This window comes from Trypanosoma cruzi, genomic scaffold (assembly GCF_000209065.1).
Source record: "Trypanosoma cruzi strain CL Brener 1047053516789 genomic scaffold, whole genome shotgun sequence".
NCBI lineage: Eukaryota > Euglenozoa > Kinetoplastea > Trypanosomatida > Trypanosomatidae > Trypanosoma > Trypanosoma cruzi.
In genome coordinates, this window is record NW_001849461.1 from 43,971 (window position 1) to 64,465 (window position 20,495).

A 20,495-nucleotide genomic window follows, 5' to 3' on the forward strand; every position below is an offset into this window, starting at 1 on the left:
AAAAGAGGAGCATTCGCCTTGTAAGGGTCGTCTCGGTTCTTGTCGCGCGGCCACGCGATCCATCGTCGTCGTAAGCCGTTGGTTTTCTCCTCCACAACCGAGAAGGGTATTATCCATCCGCCTGTTATTGTGGACGAAGCGTCCTCGATTATTCCTGCTTTTCGTAACAAATGCGCGTCAGCGGTTGGAATCCTCCGTGATCCTTCGCGCGCTTTACCGGAGGAAGACGGAGGGAAAGTGAGCCGCCCGACGAGTCCCCAAACTTGCATGAGTCTCTCCAATGTCGCCGGGTTCAACCGGCTTTTAATCCACTCCAGATTCAATACGGGCACGTTGACTTGCTGCTGTAACGGGATAGCGTGATCATCTTGTGGGGTGGCCGGACGCGTCCTTTTCGCGCGTCTCGTCATTGCAGCGGCATGATTGTGATTAAAATCACGGAAAAAACGCTCCTCCGCTCTCAGCCAGGGTTCCTGCCCTTCCGCAGCTTCTCCCTTCACATCAATGCGACCAGCGACGATACCTGGGTCAGCATTGTGGTGTACCTCCACAAATAACAAACTGTGTTATGGGGAAGGTCGAACGGGTCGACGTGCTTCGCCAACTGCGAGATCACGTGTGGATTCAAATCGTGTGTCTCCACGATTGGAGCAGCGTGCCTCAACGCACCGTGTTTTATGGAATGCGCCGTGGCGCACCAAGGAGCCAGAGCTCTTTCGATTTGAACGGTCGTAATATTCGTGAGCTTCTCGTTGCGTCGAAGTGTCCTGCATAACTTTATAGTGTCTAACACGTCCTCCTGCCCTCTTATCACGACGGACCTCGAGGCGCGGTGGGGATCCGCCTCGCCGTCTCTCGGCGCCACGGAACAATCCAAAATTACGGTCCCGTCCGCCTTCAGTTTAAAATTGTTGGGAGTTAAGGCCGCAATCTCAAACCAACGACTCGCCGTTATCCACGCATGTCGAAAAACAACACACTGCTTCCAATCGGCCCGGCTGCAGATACATTCCTCGGTCCCTTTCTTTGTCGAGGGGCGCGCCTGATTCGTCTCTTATCGTGCCGCAATTTTTTGTAACCCCAGAATCGCCATGTCCAGCGGGGTTCGATTCATTTCCAACATGGACCACCGGCATCCTGGCGTGCTGCGGTCTGGCCAATGGCGACACTTCTGACACAGCCATCAAACGATGCCGTTGGTGCGGCTGTGTGTTTACGCCATCTGGTGGCCCTCTCCAAGAGGTGGGCGCCTCGCGTAGAAACGGCGTCTCCGCGTCCCGCAAGAAAACCGCCGGCCACCGCAATGTGAGATCCGCGTGCCAACAAGTAATCATGCGCCTCCTCCACCTGCGAGTAAAGCTGAGCACTCCGATCCGCAACGCCCGCGACGGCACTGGCGTAGTTGGTGCTCAGTCTCTGCCCTCCAGCAATGATCAGCCCCTGCTGGACTCCCAACTCCCGGGCAGCACACACACGATGGGCAGCAGCACTCAGAACCTCGAAATTAGGTAATTGAGGCGCCCGGCGATTCGCAAAGTGCCCGCAATGGTCGTATCCTCCCAGTGCATGGCGATGTTTCCTGAAACCAAGCGTAAGCCTGTCATTGTTGCGGCGGCGGCTACCACCGCATCCAACGGCCCGTGTTCATCAACGAAGGCGAGCTGCACCCGTACATCGCCATGCTGGCGTGCCAAGTCCAGCATGCGGGCACCAATGTCGCTTCTTCCCGTCGCCGTGTAAAAGAAAACACTGCCATTTCCTTCAATCAGCTTGCAGGGATCCCGTGTGGCTGTGAAAACTAAAATAATTACAAATCGTCTGGACGCTAACAGTTCCCTGAATCCCTCAGTGACGGTCAACCAAAGATTCACAAAATAGAAAAGGATCGTGAAGAAATATCTCCGTTTTACCAGGACACATATACATTAGGGACGCCAGCCTACTTCATGAGCATCCTCCTCACGAGCTCCCAATGAAACAAAGACGTATTTCTCTACTATTCCTTCCTATCGCATGAATTCCTTTAGAAGACGGCGATGGAAGCAACCAAGGGAACCGATAACGTCAAGATGAATATTTTTATTTTTGCCGTACCGTCCGCCCCCTCTCTTGATTCCCACCGTTGCGGCGGGGTCTTGTGGCTGGAGAGGCCCAAAGTCCGCCACTTCGTAAGCTATAAAAAAGGTGTATCCGAATAGAGCGTTTAACATGTCACGAGAGTGGGGCCACCAGAATATATAAATATACACATATGTGCGGAGCAAACAACGAGAGTTTGGCGAACCCACTGCCTCTCCGTTTACTCATTCTCCCTTTCCGTCGTATTTTATTTCCTTCGGAAATTTGGGGATCCGGCCAGCAGCCCAGACGAATAATTCCTTCCTTTCTTCCTCCTGTTTGCGTGTGTGCCACAGGCACGGTTTGATTCAAGTGGCATTGGCGCCTCCACGCAACCACATCCTTCCGTTGTCGCATTTGCGGGGCAAGTGAGTTTGGGCATCCAGAGCACACACACACACACGGCCGCAACGAGAGGAACGGGGCGCATCCAAGTCCACGGCGCAGTCCTTCACTCCTCTCCGCCGCGACGGAATAGCGCTGCGCCTCGCAGCAGGTCGTGACGGGTGGCGTCCCGAACTCACAAACGAAGCACCACGCGCACCATCCGCTCCCCTCCGAGTGCACTCAGCAGGCAGGCGCCCAGTCACCCTCGTGCCATCGCAGAGGGGGAACACAAACAATCGTCGTCACGGACCATCGGTACCTCTAGCAGGAAAGAAAAAGAAGAAGAAATGGGGGCGTGTCAGCAGCACAGCCAGCAGAGGAATAATAAAAAGGGACACGGAGACACACAGTGACATGGGACACGGCACGGACGGGGACGAAACTCTAGTGATTTACCAAAAAGAAAAAAAAAATTGAAAAAATTTAAAAGCAAAAAAAAAAAAAAAACAATTGACTCGGCAGATATGTCATTTCATGTGCCACGCAGCACAATGCAACCGTGTTCTTGAGTTTATACATACTGCCCGCACACACAAATAAAAAAAGAAATTGCACTCTCCCACCAGCCCACACAACATCCCTCACATTTCATGCGGCATCCGGCCTGCTCCTCCACTCCTCCCTTCGTGCAGTCCGTGGGACGCACAGCAATGAGACCGGCACCGCGTGTGGGCAAAAAAGCAAACAAAAGAGGGGGAAGCACGTCACTCGTGACGGTGTGCATCAAGCGACCGTTTTTGGGAAAAACACACAAACAGGAATGCTGATTATTTCAACAGAGCACCAGCAATAAAAAGAAAACAGAAAAAAGCAAAAAAAAAAAACGAAAAAAAAGAAAAATAAAAAAAAGAAAGTATCCTTGACAAAACTCATTGAGTATTGCTGGGATGCCGCTCAGTTGTTCCACGGAATTCTGCAATTTTCCTCCCCAAATTTATTCAACAAAGAGCCGCAGTGCCCCACAGCCCCAGCAGCAGCAGCAACAGCACCCGAGACACACACCCATGCACGGTGCTCTCAGCAAATAGAGCCATGCCCGCCAACTCGCTGTAATGCCCGTGCTCAGGCAAAATGCCATGGTCCGAGAGCGATGTTGCGTTGGACTCCGATGGGATCTCGGTTTCCCCAGGCAGGGTGCTTGCATTACCCGATGCGGTGCCAACGTCCTCACCGTCTCCATTTTCAACCAAAGGCGCAGTGGTTTCTTGCGTCTGCCGCTCAGTGGCCCATTCCGGAGAGGTCGCTTCTTCTTCGTAGATCGGTCGCTCCACGTCGGCCTTCGGAATGTCTTCAGTCCCAAGAGGTGGTGGCACTTCTTCCTGCAGAGTGGTGCCCTCACGGACACCCATCCCGTCGTCGCCTGAATGAGCAGAGGTGCCCACACTCGATAAGGCCGGTGGAGACGCCAATTCGCCGCTGCCATCCGTCTCCGTTTCCTCCTCCCTTTTTCCGTGCGAGCCACGGATCCCAGAAGACACTGCGGCAGCATCACTGCCTTCAGGTGCTTCCACGGAGGATTGTGGCCGTGGAAGCGCCTCCCCAACTTCCTGCTCTGCTTTCCCCTCTTCAGGTGATGATGGTGTTTCCTCCTCTTTCTCAGTGAGGAACTCCTCACCAGGGTTTGGAATAGAGACTTTGCTGGCATTGAGCATCTTCCTTCCTCTTCCATAGATTATGCGGTTGTACAGCAGGACGTTGCTCACCGTCACGTGGCTGCTTTCCGAACCCTCCTTATTCTCCGCGCCAAAATAGATGTGTGAGACCCTGTGATCTTTAAACAGATCCCAGTTGTAGTGCCCAGAATAAACCCGCATTCTATCAACGTAAACATACCACTCCTTGGTATTCATTTGCAGCATTACTTGATATGTTTTGTTTGGTTGCCAATTATACTTACCTTCGTAATATTGATCATGTTCATAATACTCGTAATCTTCATAATCTTCGGCAACTTCATCATCTTCATCATCTTCGGCACCCTCATAATCTTCATCATCTTCATCATCTTCGACACCTCCATAAGTTCCATTGGGAAGTGTGAACCTCCACTTTTTTTCGTGGGTGTACGACAGACCAAAGAGCGCCGTGCTGCTGTTGTCTTTCATGATCACACCCATCAAAGGAATGGGGCTGCTGGCTTCCTTCGGCGCCTCGTGGATGGACACCGTCGCCACAAGAGTGAACTTGTTGTTTGCAAAGTAGTACGGTACAGTCTGCCCCATTTTGCCAACAGGCCACACCGCCCCTGCCCCGGGTCCTTTGAACGTCAATCCATTGCGAACCCTCGGCTCCCCATTATTCACAGTTGCATTCACGCAGAGGTACTCGTCCCTCCATTTGTTATCAGAGAAGTTACCAGACAAGAAGCCAACAAGCCCTTTGGTGGGAACAGGACCAGCGCACATACCCTTCTTTCTCGGGTCGACAGTGGCGCTGGAACCGGAATGGCATGTTTTCAAGGCGCCGTCCAACGCTGACCATGTCTTCACCACGGATTTGATCCGCTCCAGCTGCTCCCTCAGGCTCAAGGCGACAAGACTGTATGATCCGTCATCACCCTTCTTGTTTTCGTACAGTGAAATCAACTTTTCATTCCCACTCTTCATCAACAGCGAGCTCGCGGCAGCGTCATCATCTTCACGGGATATCGGCCCAACATCATACACACGTGAATTGTCCGTCACCCAAAGGTGGAGCCGACCCTTTTGTTTATTGTCCTCCTTCGGATACACCGGCAGGGTGACGAGCATCACATCCTTGTCCTCAATTGTCACTTTGATGAATGCATTCTGGACGCCGTGCCCCTTTCGATCATGTGAGTTGCCCCAAACGCGAGTAAGTGTCTCACCATATGGAAACCAACTCCGCCCACTCTCAGTGGATCCGTACACGTCACGGTAACCTCGCTCACAAGAAGCCATCATGAGGAATCTGTCATCTCCCCACTCCACGATGGTCGGGTCCCTGCAGCCATCAACATCCGTTTGGTGCGAAAGCTTCCATTTATTCTCTGACTTATCAAAGCGCATGGACAGCAATGAAGTGTTTTCGTTCTTTGTGGCCTGCATGGGAAACATGAGTGTACCGTCCTTCGTCTTAATCCCCGATCCTCCGCCAGAAACCAACTGGGTCAGGAATTTAGCAGCATATTCATTGTTTTCAAACGTCACTGCATGAGTCTCATTCCACGTGATTCCATTGCCACCACTGACACTTCCCTTTACCAGCAAAAGCCCCCAGTCACGTGCATTAGCCGATTTACCCACCAACGGTGTAACGCCCTGATTTCTCAGAAGCATGTAGACACTGTCGCCAGAAACAACTGTCGTTGGCCGCATTGTGTCTTTTGCCTCGACGGTACCCGTCGCAACACCCTCTGGAAACTGCACCACCAAACTTGTGTCCTCCGTCAATATCTCCTTTGGCTTATCATCAGTTAGATCGAGGTGCCTTGACGCAATCCCAGTACGGCTGCGGCTTTCTCCTTTTTCCTTGCACAGCGCTTCAGCAACGAAGAACACGTTATTGTTCACCTCAACAAGGCTGGGAACGCGGAGCGAGAATAATGTTTCATTGACTTTTGTAGGGGCTTCCCATTGAGAGGATGTCCATCCGATCCCTGTGAATGGATCAACGGCAGTCTTCGTCTGCACAGTGTGTGCAGCCCCACTGCCGCATAACACGACGAGGAGAGGCAGCACCGCAGAGTAGAAGAGGTGCCGGGACATGTTAGGCCTCTGCTGCTCACCCTCTCTTCCTTCCCTCCTCCTTCCGCTGGATCCGGTCACGCGAGTACGGTTGTGTGTGCGGGGTGCCTCCACAGCAGCAACGCTTGAGAGTAATACTTGTGTGTGTGCGGTGTGTGTGTGTACTGTTGTTGTTCCTTTCAGAGCCCTCAGAGTGCACAGTAGCGATTCGCGCTTGTTTTACTTCCTTTTTTGTGTGTGAAGGAAATGGAAAAAGTCATGGAGGAGAAACACAGCAAGTTGCACGGGAAACCAGTGCGCACCGGCAGCAGCCACCCGCCATGGACGACGAGAAGAGACCCACCGCCTCCAGAACATTCTCACGGCCAACGGGATACGGCCACATCCCCGCAGCCAACACACAACGCACCCGGAGCAAGCACCCACCACGCCAGTCACACGTTGAAGTGGACCCTCACCCATCCACCAGTCACGCGGCACCAAAAATTACACTGCCATCCCGCCTTCAATGGGATGCGGTGCTTCACACGGTGACACAAAATAAATATTCACCTGGGCCGCTTTCCTCATCCTGAGGTTATCAATCACAGAAAACAAACAAGGCCGAAATGAGAAGTAAATGGAATAAGAGTGGGTTCACCACATCCTCAAACTTTACACCAAGTAAATGTATGTATATATACATCATCAATTGGCCACAATTGTGGCCCGCTCACTCTACTCGCATTGAATATATATATATTTATTTACAAAGTGGCAGACTTTGGAGTCCTGCAGCCAAAAGACCCCGCCGCTGTCCTTCGCAAGTTCCACCCCCTCGCCAAGTCCTGAAGTGCAAAAACACAACCGCGTGATATGCCGTCTGCGGGGGTTTTCCGCAGACCGCACGTATGCAAAGGATGCCTGCACTCCGCGAGAGTCAACAAACTTATATATCCGTCGCAGCTCCCACGTCATGGCATGTGATTTTGGGCTGCCTTTATTCGCCGCTCCTTGCAGCGAAGTGTTGTCCGCCCAAACGTCCATGGGGGATGGCAAGATGGCGGAAAAGGCCGATAAGGCTAAGCGTACCGCGTGCCTCGGCCTGCATAATAAAAAAAGGCTTCCTCTCCCACTCTCCTCCAGACAGTTTTAGCGTAAACAAAGTCTGGAATAAAAACGGCGCCCCATCCATGGAGCGATGCATCCGTGATGATGGCGGCCGATGCCTTTTTCGTGGAATTGATGATTCGCTTACGATTGTATTCTCGATGCTGTGTCGCAATCTCTCGCCCAAGCCAACCGCTGACGGCAGAAGGTTCACCGGGGATGTCTCCCGCACAATTCCCCGGTAAAGTGCGGACAATCGTCGTCGCACTGCCTTGATGAAAAAGTAGTAGTCACATAAACGCGTGCCTAAAATGGCCGCCGCATACAAAAAGCGTGACGCCACAACCTCCATTCCCGCGATGGTTGAAGAATTGAGTGACGGCACGGCACATACAGACCGGACAAACCTTCCACTCAGGGATACCGCCCGGTGTGCGTGACCAAGCTGCACCCCAGGAAGGTGTACTGCGTGGCGCCCGATTCGCGTTCTTCCCTATCGTGGCGTGACAACTGTCCGCATTACGAAGCACTTGGGCCTCCCACAATGTCGCGTCGCTTTTCGACCCTGCAATGCGTATATTACCGATCCATGCGTCCGATACGCACCAATGGAGGTGCAGCCCAGAGGCGGTGAACCACCGTCGTCACCCCCGCAATTGCCGAAGTAATAATCTGGAGAATTTCTGGGACGGCCTTGTATCCCACTGGGTGCCGTGTCAGCTCCACCAGCGTGCCGTCCTCCACGCGGCATCGAAAGAGATGCCGAGTCTCCCGCGGCAAAGAAACACGAAAAAAGGACGCCTTTAAGTCCAGGCAGGAAGCGGCCTCTGCCATCGCAGGCGGCAAATAATGGGAAATATGCGAAAGAGGAACATTCGCCTTGTAAGGGTCGTCTCGGTTCTTGTCGCGCGGCCACGCGATCCATCGTCGTCGTAAGCCGGTGGTTTTCTCCTCCACAACCGAAAAGGGGCATTATCCATCCGCCTGTTACTGTGGACGAAGCGTCCTCGATAATTCCTGCTTTTCGTAAGAATCGCGCGTCAGCGGTTGGAATCCTCCGTGAGCCTTCGCACGCTTTACCGGAGGAAGACGGAGGGAAAGTGAGCCGCCCGACGAGTCCCCAAACCTGCATGAGTCTCTCCAATGTCGCCGGGTTCAACCGGCTTTTAATCCACTCCGGATTCAATACGGGCACGTTGACTTGCTGCAACGGGATAGCGTGATCATCTTGTGGAGTGGCCGGACGCGTCCTTTTCGCGCGTCTCGTCATTGCAGCAGCATGATTGTGATTAAAATCATTAAAAAACGCTCCTCCGCTCTCAGCCAGGGTTCCGGCCCTTCCGCAGCTTCTCCCTTCACATCAATGCGACCAGCGACGATACCTGGGTCAGCATTGTGGTGTACCTCCACAAATAACAAACTGTGTTATGGGGAAGGTCGAACGGATTGACGTGCTTCGCCAAATGCGAGATCACGTGTGGATTCAAATCGTGTGTCTCCACGGTTTGAGCAGCGTGCCTCAACGCACCGTGTTTTATGGAATGTGCCGTGGCATTCCAAGGAGCCAAGGCTCGTTCGATTTGAACGGTCGTAATATTCGTGAGCTTCTCGTTGCGTCGAAGTGTCCTGCATAACTTTATAGTGTCTAACACGTCCTCCTGCCCTCTTATCACGACGGACCTCGAGGCGCGGTGGGGATCCGCCCTCGCCGTCTTTCGGCGCCACGGAACAGTCCAAAATTAAGGCCCCGTCCGGCTTCAGTTTAAAATTTTTGGGAGTTAAGGCCGCAATCTCAAACCAACGACTCGCCGTTATCCACGCATGTCGAAAAACAACACACTGCTTCCAATCGGCCCGGCTGCGGATACATTCCTCGGTCCCTTTCTTTGTCGAGGGGCGCGCCTGCTTCGTCTCCGATCGCGCCGCGATTTTTTGTAACCTCAAAGCCGCCATTTCCAGCGGGGTTCAATCCATTTGCAAAATGGACCGCAGCATCCTGGCGTGGCGCAGTCGGGTCGATGGCGCCACTTCGATTGCCATCAAAAAGGTCACGCAGCTCTCCTCGTTTATCGGTTGTTCGTGCGTGCGGCATAAGGTTGTGAATTGCCCCGCTAGAGGCCTTCTCTGCTCCCACACTGACAGCGCACACATCTCTCGAGTCGCCTCGTTCGCTCCCCTCATATAACTGGCCCAAAGCGGGGATGTCGGTAATTCGTCGTACCACAGTCGAGCGTCGTTGGCGGATAAGCTCCATTGACCTTCCCGACGATTGCGTCGGGCAACTTGAAGCATCGGCGGGTGGAGCATCGGCGGTGCGGTGCGGATGGTGGGAGGTGGCGGAATGGATGGGGCTGCCGTCGTCCGCCTTCATAGGCAGCGGGCGGCCCCTCCGCCGCTTTTCCACGGGCATCCGCGCTGCGAGTAAATTCTTCTGGGTGCGCCTCGGGCGTTGCATGTAGACGCTTCGTGCCCACAAATGCGACACAACCGGCACCGCGGCAGTCGTTGCATCCCTCGCCGTTCCGCGAGAAGCTGGGCTTCCCTGGTAAAGGCGTCAGCCTCATTTACGGCAGTGTAAAGACGGGCGCGCAGTCTGGAGAGCCGTATGCTAGGTTCGGATGCGATCGTGAGCTGCATCCGGAATGTATTCAGTAGGGACCTGCCTAAATCCGTGAACTGATCGGTGGGATCCTGCAAGCCTTCCGGCACCCATCCACGCAACCAAATTGTCAAAGGCAAATTGAGCGTGGGCCTTCCGCCTGTTGCCAACAATCGTATGCGCCCCGGAGGTCGACAACGACTCCGGAAACGCCCTCATTCCAAACACTTGTGGCCCGAGAGGTGGCGTCGAAAGCGTGAAAACATCGTCCCTCTTCTTCTGTAGCGGAATGGGCGTCCGAGGGAAAGCGCGGGAAGGCAAAAGCATGGAAAGACGGAAATGTGGTCACCCAAAATCACCCTGAGACGTCTGGAGAATAACCTGCCGTCTCTCTCGTGCCGGACTTCGTTGGGCCGTGCGTAACGGTTCGCCGCGCTCCTCTTGCGCTAACGCGTGCCTCTCGTTCCTGTAGGTGGGCGCGGTTAGCCTCCACTTGCCGTTCGCTTCCGGCGAGCGCTTATTCTCGTTCTGCAAGAAGGCCGTCGGCGACCGCAATGTTAGCTTCGAATACCGATAGGCTGCTATTATGCGCCTCTTCCACCTGCGACTTAAGCTGAGCGCTTCCATTCCGCACGTCCGCGATGGTGTGGGCGTGGTCCGTGCTCAAGCGATCCCTTTCAGTAATGACGAGCCCCTGCTGGACCCTCAAGTCCCGGGCCGCCCCCACACAATGGGTAGGTGCTATTGAGTCTCAAAATTTAATACTTGAGGCGCTCGGCGATTCGCAATATGTCCTGTAAGGCTCAAATCCTCCCAGTGATTGGCGATGCTTCCCAAAATCAAGCGCAAGCCTGTCATCGGGGTGGCCACTGTTAACGTTGCATCCGACGGGCTGTTTTCATCCACAACGGTGAGCTGCACCTGGATAGCACCATGCTGGCGTACCAATTCTGAAATAGGGACACCAATATCGCTCCACTCGGAGGCCGAGTAAAACGAGCCAATGCCATTTCCTTAAACCAACCTCGCTGTGTCTGTAAACATGAAATAAAATAAGTAAAGTCCTCTACACGTCAATTGTCCCCTGATGTCCTTAAAGTCGTGGCCTGCCCAAAATTCATAAGACGGAAAAGGTCTCATAAAAAAGTGTGTATTCGTTTTGGCAGGGATATATACATACATGCATTCATTAGGGCTTGCCAGCTCTCCCGCGATCATTCTCTTCACAACCTCCTAACAAACAGATCAAAAATCATGTAATAAGTGAATAAACCGGGGAGTTCAACAAGTTGCGCTACAATTGCCCTTACACCCATCCACTCTCAGACGTTTCCAAAATGATTCTGAACAAAGAGAACAAAAGAGCAGAAAACAAAATTGTAGCACAGGTGTAGGCTAATATTTAACAAAGAAAAAAAAAAAGAAACAACTTTTCTTATGAAGAAAAAAGTTCGCGTTCTTTATTATATATATATATATATATATATATATATATTGCACGTATATATATATTTGCTTCCTCTTATTCCGTCTGTTTGTAACATTTCACAATTCTTTTGGATTGCTTTTCAGATTGCAGCAAACTTATTTACTCCAAGTCTTTTGTTTTTCTCTCTTTTTCTTGCTCTCCTGTAGGTTCTTTCGTTTCTTCCGCCGCCGCCGAGACACGGTGAATTTCGTTGCGGTGATGCAGAACGAGCGTCATGTTTGGGTATCCGGCCTTTGCGCGGTACTTGAAAAACAGCACCTCGAGGGATTTAAAGTAACGTTGCTGATAGCGCTGGACATGTTCCGGGTTCTCTGGGCAATCCATGCCAGGCTCGGGCAAAATTGGTCGACCCACCACGATGGTGATGGGCAGCTTGTTGGGTAGTGGTAAATAAAATTTCCCATACGGCACGGTTGGGAAGGGAAATCCCACCTTTGACACCGTGTAGCGCTGCATACGGGGAAAACATACGTTGCTCAAAAGGTTATTTTCCGAAAAAGAAAGAATCGGTACCAATGGCACTCGATGCGTCATTGCTACACGTACAAATCCACTGTGATGCGTTACAAAGTGCATTTCCGTATCGCTAAATTTGCTGCAGAGCATTTCTGCTTGTCCACCTGTCACCACCAGCACACTGTTGCCTTGCAAAAGGCTACTCTCAATTCCTCTGCGTGCTACTGTCAAGCACCCAAGGGCCAAGACAAAGTCGCGCAGCATCGGAACGGCAAAAATCACATCGGCACAATGCACAGAGAGAAAGTTCTCCGTGTTTTTTCCCACAATCTCTTCCCATTGAGGCGTATTTGGCACCCACAACGCCGTCCCAGGAAATATTCCATGTGGATGAAACGAAAAAAAATACTTATTTTTGGGGTTGTTCAAATTGACGTAGTCGTCCTGGGCATGATTCTTCTCCCCTCGGTTCAACTCCTTCCCGTCTACAATGACAGAAAGGCTAAAGTGCTCTGCAACGGCACATAACATCCAGCGACGTAATAATCGCTTAAACCTGGGGCTATTCAACCGTCCCGTAACACGTGGTTGCCCAAGAAAACGGTGGAAATATAAAGGCCAATAGGCAGTCAAAACGGTATCAACAACAAACTTCCACGGCGTGAAAGCGCCCTCGCCTCTCAACAAGAAGGCGTGAAAATGATGATGCCAAAAATATCCAAGTAAAGAGACATTAACCAGCATTGAAATAAGGTGGATATGTGGAATGGTTGAGAAGCACGACATGACCACCATGCTCACGGAAAAAGCATACGCGCCTGATGTCTTTACCACAAATGGAAGTCCCAATGAACACACTACCACAGCTGTTGGAATTGAATATAGGGCATAACAGCAGGATGCCTCATAAAAACAAAGAAACAGACTTTTACGCTGTCCTCGAGACCTTCCTGGTGCAAAAACTGGCACAATGACGGCCACACCAAATCCAAACAATAAAACACGAAGAGTTGCAGAAGCTGCACTAAGTGCTGCCATACCACTGTACGCGTAACAATAAACAATGTATACAAGGGCAAATGGAATAAGAGTCGAAGCCAAAATTGCAGAAGCGGCTGCTGCCATAAAGCATGTCATGTATACCGAATCACGAAAACTATTCCTAGGATGACGTGAAGAAACTGAAGATATATCCCCTACGGGTGAAAATAAATGCCCCGGAGAATGGCCGCCACCGCTTTCAGCAGACACCTCGCTTGGTTGTCGAAGATGCGTTGTATCTGTATGTGGCGGAGGCGAAGAATCGGGTATCGATGACCTAGTAGAACCGGCAGTTAATGAAGTGGCTGACAATTCTACCCCAGACTGCATGCTCTCAATTTCATTATCACCCTCACCGGAATTGATGGGATTATCAAAGATGGAAAAAGGCGAGGTGGTAAAATCGCAAGCATTCCGTTTGAGCGACACCAGACCCAACGGAACCGCGAAGCATGTGGATACCGCCAAAACTGCAATAGGAAAAAGCGATGATGCAATGCCCGAGACACGGCCTTGGGCATACACGTCATACACCATTGCGAAGGCAAAGGAGCCGATCAACACCAGTACGGCAAAAATACCTTCCGCGTTAAGTTCCAATACGGACATAGGACGTGGTGTTGGATCAAAACGGGGCACAGAATTCAGAATGCAGTACTGCGCACTGACACTGCAGACGCCGGTAGTTACAAAAACAATCGCGGAGCCACGACCTTCCGCACAACTCAGGGCGATCAGCAAGGAAGATATAGTGTAGAATCCCCATCCAACTGCCTGAAGCGTCACAAATGTTGGGCCGCCTGAAAACGGCATAAAAAAAGAATATCGACCTGAGGCACGGTGCAAAAAAGTGCCATAAACATAATGCACCGAAAAACAGGAAATCGTCGTCACCGTTATACCGGCAGCACCAAAAACAAGTGTAAAAACAGGCTGACGTTCCGCTAAAAAGGCGGCCGAAATAAATGCCAAGGCGCTTGCAACGCTCAAAATGGTCACAATATTAGTTGCGGCCTCCTGTCTTGCATGTGCCGTCTCCTCAGCCTCCCGAATGAGTCGCGCACCATCAGTTGCAGGCGGTTCCATCCATCGTGGACCCGCAATGGCTCTCAGTAACGCCTCTGCATGTTGTAACTCGTCGTCGTCAGGAATCGCTTGTTGTAGGACGCGAAAAAGTTCAAGCACCTCCTGTTTTTTGCGTTCTTGAACAGTTTTCTTCCTGGTTTGCTCTTGAGTCTCAAAAAATGCCCCAATAATAATGCATACAAGCGGTAACGTCATAAGCAGTCCCTCCATGGTGTATTCCAAAAAGAGATGTTCCTCATCCACAATAGGCGACAGAAAACCTTGACGCCTTTCGTGAAGACTATTGGCGACGACAATAAACAAATTAACAGCATAAATGGACCAGCCAATCGATTGCATAGCCACATAACCGCCGCAACCCACAAATGGACACCACACAGAAATACGTTTTCGCATAGAAACATGTGCAAGGGGCACAACAAGAATAGATAGAATGGTAGAAACTTTGAGAAGGGAATGCGTCGGAATATGCATCACTTCATCAATTTCGCTTCCACTACCCACGGCTACATCTGCTATGACACGCATAATGAGACCGATCGAACAAAGCAAAATGGAAGTCAACATTTCCCCATTTAACACCGTTGGAACAATTGATCTATTCATTTCACACAATGCGGCTTCCTCATATTCAATGCTATTGGCGTCGGCAACTTCATCGCTTTCGTCCGATCTGTTCGGCGTAAAGACATTATTCCTCGTCGTGCCGCCCTTACGCCCCTCATCAAATAAATGCAAAGAGGCATGAATAAATCCTTGTGAAAGCGCAGTAAGGGAGGATTCAATGATAACAAATCGAAAATGAAGACTTTCGGTAATCTGCAGCGTCGCAAAAAAAATGGCCCCCCCAAAACACGTCCAACCAGCACTTTGCAGCACCACAAACTCTAAAGGTCCTTTGAAGGGCATCCATACTTCATATTCCCTGCCGAATGCAATGCGTCCCAACAGATGGGTACAAGGTGGAAGTGCAAAAGTAAGTAGAGACGAGAGGGTCTGGCACATAACAAGCCCTTGGCGTAGTTGCGGTTCCTGATCGTAAACGTTGGATGAAAGAACAAGTGCCAATCCCCACACCACAGCGGCATGAATGGAACTCGTTAAAGTTAACACCATGGGACCGTATTCGCCAACCAAAGAAATCTCACTTTGCGTAGAGGCTGGAAAGCGATGTAATCTTATAAACAAAAGCAGTGTACTCAAGCTAATTACAGAGCCTAATCCACACAATATATGCCACGATGAATACGCACTAGGGCCTGCCTCGTAGAGGATCATTTCTAAATGTAAAGTTGCAAACGCGAGAAACCAACCAAACGCCTGCATCAAACTCATTCGAAAAGTACCTGCATTAGGCATAAAAAGACGGTATCCGGGGGTGTATGTATGACCGACAACCACATGCGTAATGAAAAGGCCGAGGGAGAGAAGCACAGCACCAACGACAGAACTCATACGACGAATACGTGGGTAATATTCCGCAAAAGAAGAACACATAAGTATGGCTAGACAAAACGACGCAACAATACCAATCTCGCAATTTGGGGATGCGGAAAGATCATGCCACCACACCGCTGCATCATCAGTTGCCACATGACTTGTTTTTGTACCACGCCCTCCCCGATACCGCGTAGGAACAAAGAACAACAGGGAAGTCATCAATATGATGTCCGCCAATGCGCTAAAACAACCCAAGACTGTCAACGTTCCGTAACGGAAAACGGCTAAAGTGGTCCCAATCTGCTCCACATAGAAAAAAAGAAGAACACTTGAAACAACCAATATACCGTACCCAAATCCCTGCATCACCACAAACGATTGACCCCCAGCAAAAGGTTGGTAAAAATAAAAGCCCCGAAACGACAGTCGTCCAAGTAAAAGAGTGAGGAAGGCACATAGTACATTCAGCCCAACGCTCGTAGTAATGGTGGGCACCAGTGGGAACTCAGGGGCCCGGCTCTGAAACACGTCGGCCAATATATTGAGCAGCAGCGCTCCCTCGCATGAAAGGGCCCACACTGTCATCAAGGCAATACTCATTGGATTTGTCATCAGTACAGCCGTATGCTCAGTTCCTAAACGACCCGTACGCAATCGTCTCGGTGCATTTTGTGGGGACGCACGAGGCGTTGCCATTCTTTTCGTTGACGTCGCGGCGGATAATTCTTTTTCGTCGTCAACGCTCATTTTTATTTCAACGCAGAAAGGCCCAAACGATGGTACCTCCCAAAAGAGTGAAATAAAAAACAACAACAACACAAAAAACAAGACAACCAAAAAAAAAAAAAAAAACAGCGTTCGCCGTCTCTTGCAGAACTATTGAGGCCCAGAGACGGCCAGCCAAGGAAAAAAAAAAAAAGAGTGGAAAAAGGAGAAGAAAACACATCGGTAGAATTCACAAGAATAAAAAAACAGTCACATCCAAAAACACAGAAACAGAAAAAAAAAAAAAAGGCACAGCGCTGACAAATTTTCACAAATTAAAAAAAACGCCAATTTTTTATTCCGTACTGATGCCCTTTGACTGTGCCTCCCAGCGGAGTTGCTCTTCAAAGCTTTGAAGATCTTGCATGCATGCATCAATCGCCTTCAATAAAGCATCCTTCGGGGAAGGAATGGGGCGACCTGATCCGTCAGATGAAGTTTGCACACGAAGTTCTACGCGGTGCTGCGTCGGGTGGGGAACACGATAGCCCGCAATATGCACCAGCGCATCCTCATGCAGTTTCATGCGGAGAAGATTAGCTAATGTGTGATCCTCCTTATCCAGTTTAAAGAGTGAAGAATTTGGCATCTTGCTTGAGATTTCCTCGGTTATCTTGCGAGTGCCTTTGGTGTCTACTAAGCTATCGGCTGTGATATCATTGTTGTAGATCAACATACCATGAGGAATTGACATCATTGCTGGCCGTCGAGGGATTTTACCCTGTACTTCTCTGTATATATTTACTTACGTGTAAGTGTGTCAAAAGCTTTAAAAAAAAAAGAAAAAAAAACTTCCCAATAAAACGATAAACCGCAATCACCACACGGGAATAAAAAGAAAAAAAAAAGGAATACAAAAAATAAAAAACGTTTTTTTTTTTCTCCTCTTCCTCCTCCGTTGGCATTCAGACGCGTGCTTCGTTCCGACTGCCCATCAGAGTAAACCCTCCACTGAATGACTCCGTCCCCGCGATAATTGTGGCAAGCAATAAATTTGAGCGTTAGAATACTCCTGGATTTGCCCCTGCTGTTGCAGCTGTTGCCTTACCTCTGTGTAGCATAAGAAGTGAACCGTGTTGCCACTTGACGGCTCCTCTACGACAAGCGCACCGGGCGGGATGGGCTGCCTGCAGATAAGGCAGAGTGGTTTCCGCCACTGCTGAAGAAAAACCTTCCACTCAATCGTCTCCGCCGTTTCAATGGAAATCCTCTGTATTGCTTCCTCGCCATCAATCTTTTGCCATGTGTGTTTCACGGATGCAGTGGCAGTGGATGCCTTTTCTTCCTCTTCCTCTTCTTCCCCCCTATCTTCATTCACAATTTTCCCGCAGAGAGGCATATCGTCCTCCCCCGGTTCAACAAACAGAGGCAAAACGGATTGCGTAGCCCCCAATAACACCGTACGGTGTCCAACCTCTGCCTCAAACTGTGTTTCATCCTCAGAGCGAATCTCCGGTGTTCCACCATGCAAATCACGCACATGCTGTTCCTCAAAACCGCACATTTCGTTCCCATGCTCGGTAAATGAATTTGGCTCATACCCCACTCCACTGCTCTCCTCAAAAGAAACCATCCGCCCCTCACCCGGCTCCTCCAGCCCTTGAACCGGGAGTGACTCACTCGCCTCACTCCTCTCCTCCGTCTGCGCCGCACCACTAGGCATTTCGACTGACAGTAGAGTCTGCCGCATTGTCAAAACATTCTTGCCAACCTGTTTACCCGGAGACGCAAATTTGGCCCTCACCATTCTTGCTGCTGGGGCTGAGATGCTCCTCGTGAAGGTTAACGTGCATGCGTTCGCCGGAGGCTCCGAGAAACCACGCAGGGATAAACCATCAACAGTGAAACACTCCAAAAACGGCGGTGAGAGATTCTGTGAGAGGCTACTCTTATCTGTCCTAGATCCAGATCCTCGCTGGGAGTGCAGAAAGGTTCGGCCGCTCGCAACAGACCCGGCAGCTCGCTCGCTGAATGTATGCATGATCGTTGTAGCATCTTTCTCACGTTGAGGAATCATTTTTTCTGCTACAGCAGAACTGCATACGGTGGCAGTAAAGGCATGCGGAGGAAATAAATCGGTGCTGTTTGGCATGTTAGCACCAGTCCTTACCACCCATCCGAGTGCAACATCGCCTCCAACGGGCACATATCCCTCAATCTCCGTTGTGTTCTCGCATTTAACTCCGTCCATTGGAACAAAACAAACAAAAGGCGAGGTAGTTCCTCCAAATAGACACCTGTATCGGAGAAACTGCGGTCTGTGTCCCTTGTTTACAGCACTGAGAAGGTATGCCGCGCCACCGGCGATCTCGTCAACCTGAACAAGCACGTTCTCCCCTTGACTTCCTCCTTCACCTTGTGGAACTGCTGTCACATTTCTTTTCCTCACAATGAAGTCCTTCACCCGAAGATGAGGTAAACAAAAAGACCACAAATCCGTCGAGGTTGTGGGTAAAAACGTGGGTGGCATGCGCTCTGTTGATTTCTCTCTCGTGCCTTTTCTCCACTTATATGCGGGCACCATAACCCCCTTTTCGTCCTCAACAAAAACGTGCACAACGTAATGCAACTGGGCAAATAGATCTGCATGCTGCAGCGGCCTTGTTCCCTTCTCAGGTCCCATCAGCCCAATGTTGCGCACACGATACGGTGCCATGGTGGCTTCAACTATCATCGGTCCCACGTTGACGGTTCCCACCACTGGTAGGAAAACACAGTACCGGGTGGACAGCGTCAAGTCCACGCATATTTTTATGCGTCGGGAAGACTTATTACAGGCAACTAAAAGAAAACAACCCCTCGGCTGCGGCTCCAACAAGATAGCGCAATGATCATCAATGACGATAGGATCACTGCTCAATTTTTCAGGGAAAATCATTCTGTCAATGTACATCACCACCACCCCACCAAAATAAAAGTAAAAAGAATAAAAATAAAAGGCAGAAAGAAGAAAGCCTTCCCGTACTTAGTGTACACAACAGATGCGCAAGAGGGTGGGATATTCAAAACAGACACTTGTGCTTAAATCATTCTTTTTCGAGTTTCTCTCCCAATGCCTCACAATTTTCACAGCAGCAGCACCGAATGAACACACACACACAAACGGAGAGAGACAGGTACCAAAATGGTGCGTCAAGGTGACAAACTCGTAAACCCCACTTATCCTCCTCCACGCTGCAGCCATCTCCTTTGCAACCCCTAATTCACAGCCGGCTAGTAACAATCCTCACAGAATTCACACGCAAGTGCAGCATCCCACGCACAAGCAAAAAAAAAAAAAAGGAGGCAGCAACAAAGAGCTTCATTCTTCGTTTCCTCCCAATGCCCCTTCATGCCCTTTCTTTTGCGCTTCCTCTTGTGCATGCGGATACATTTCTGTGTAAGTGCGTGTAGACATATTTATTTGAGTGTATTTTATACCGGTTCTCCGGATCGTTTCTATGAGCGAGGGAGTTCTTCCTCGCCACATACGCCTGGCCACAACGTCATTGAGGCTAGTATGGCTCCCGTTGCGTCAAACTCCTACTTCTTTGGGGTAAAGAGCTCTATCTGGACTAAGTGGCGGCGGTCAAACAAAACATTGTGGTCGAAGAGATAACGCGCTTCGCCGTACGCAATGCCTGAGCCAACGCCAGCGCAGAACAAAACGATGGAAGCACGTGCCACAAGAGAGCGCGAAATAAGAAGTGCCGGTAACACGCCACAGGCAAAGCCCAAGGTGGTCTTACGAATAAAGTTCTCCATGCAATGATCCCACTTCTCCTCGTTACTGATGGAGGTCTGCGGCTGCAAGACAGGCTCCGTGCTCATTGTTATTTCCAGTCGTGGCTTTCCGTATTCACGTCTCACCTTCCCTCTCTCCTCACACTCCTTTTCTGGCTATACAGGAGCACGTATGTATGTAATGAAGGTACGGATGTAATGCCTTGATATTTCCCTTACTCCTGCCAAATAGCGCTAGAGGGAAACTCACCAACGATATTTGCTGCTACACACAAAAAAAAAATTTCTAAGAAGAATTCCCCCTGTCCTTCTCTCTCTCTCTCTCTCCCTCTCTCAAGCGCAAGAAAATTTGGTAGGGAAATGAAAGCCACGTGCAGCATGCACACACGCACACACAAACGTAGTCAGAAAAAAAAAAAAAAATGAAGAACAGTTAGAAAAAAGCGGCCAAAAATATTTATTAAATAATGCGGTGGCTTCTCTTCTCTTGAAACAACAACAACAAAAAAGAAGCTCCCCCGAAAAGTCAACGTAAATGTATTCAAAAACGTACGAAAATGCGCACACACACAAACACAATCACGCAGCCATCCCA

At 50.3% G+C, this 20,495-nt stretch overlaps 5 protein-coding genes across 5 annotated transcripts, besides 18 other annotated features; all 5 read right to left on the minus strand.

Annotated features, from left to right (window-relative positions):
* Nucleotides 1-1,793: part of a mobile genetic element that runs on past the window's edge.
* Nucleotides 1-9,840: part of a sequence feature (areas not merged during assembly with more than two copies in the genome that could not be assigned to a particular haplotype) that runs on past the window's edge.
* Nucleotides 1,990-2,179: a mobile genetic element.
* Nucleotides 2,903-2,952: a microsatellite.
* Nucleotides 3,297-3,358: a sequence feature (A-rich).
* On the minus strand, nt 3,444-6,233 carry Tc00.1047053508355.80 (trans-sialidase, putative; the record flags this gene model as incomplete). Its single annotated transcript, XM_816009.1, has 1 exon — nt 3,444-6,233. One exon carries the CDS (start codon nt 6,231-6,233, stop codon nt 3,444-3,446), a length of 2,790 nt encoding a protein of 929 aa, XP_821102.1.
* Nucleotides 4,416-4,525: a microsatellite.
* Nucleotides 6,929-11,135: a mobile genetic element.
* Nucleotides 6,941-7,006: a mobile genetic element.
* Nucleotides 9,841-10,021: a sequence feature (areas merged during assembly that could not be assigned to a particular haplotype. This can correspond to areas where the two haplotypes were merged or to regions with more than two copies in the genome that were merged during assembly.).
* Nucleotides 10,022-11,136: a sequence feature (areas not merged during assembly with more than two copies in the genome that could not be assigned to a particular haplotype).
* Nucleotides 10,996-11,135: a mobile genetic element.
* Nucleotides 11,137-11,345: a sequence feature (haploid, non-Esmeraldo-like haplotype).
* Nucleotides 11,346-20,495: part of a sequence feature (heterozygous, non-Esmeraldo-like haplotype) that runs on past the window's edge.
* Nucleotides 11,365-11,412: a microsatellite.
* On the minus strand, nt 11,489-16,159 carry Tc00.1047053508355.100 (diacylglycerol acyltransferase, putative; the record flags this gene model as incomplete). Its single annotated transcript, XM_816010.1, has 1 exon — nt 11,489-16,159. One exon carries the CDS (start codon nt 16,157-16,159, stop codon nt 11,489-11,491), a length of 4,671 nt encoding a protein of 1,556 aa, XP_821103.1.
* Nucleotides 16,201-16,264: a sequence feature (A-rich).
* Nucleotides 16,315-16,425: a sequence feature (A-rich).
* On the minus strand, nt 16,473-16,874 carry Tc00.1047053508355.104 (hypothetical protein, conserved; the record flags this gene model as incomplete). Its single annotated transcript, XM_816039.1, has 1 exon — nt 16,473-16,874. The coding sequence occupies one exon, from the start codon at nt 16,872-16,874 to the stop codon at nt 16,473-16,475; it is 402 nt and encodes a 133-aa protein (XP_821132.1).
* Nucleotides 17,007-17,045: a sequence feature (A-rich).
* Nucleotides 17,112-19,070, minus strand: Tc00.1047053508355.110 (uncharacterized protein; the record flags this gene model as incomplete). Its single annotated transcript, XM_816011.1, has 1 exon — nt 17,112-19,070. The coding sequence occupies one exon, from the start codon at nt 19,068-19,070 to the stop codon at nt 17,112-17,114; it is 1,959 nt and encodes a 652-aa protein (XP_821104.1).
* Tc00.1047053508355.114 (hypothetical protein, conserved) lies at nt 19,700-19,987 on the minus strand (the record flags this gene model as incomplete). The annotated part of the gene is made up of 1 exon (XM_816000.1): nt 19,700-19,987. The coding sequence occupies one exon, from the start codon at nt 19,985-19,987 to the stop codon at nt 19,700-19,702; it is 288 nt and encodes a 95-aa protein (XP_821093.1).
* Nucleotides 20,210-20,235: a microsatellite.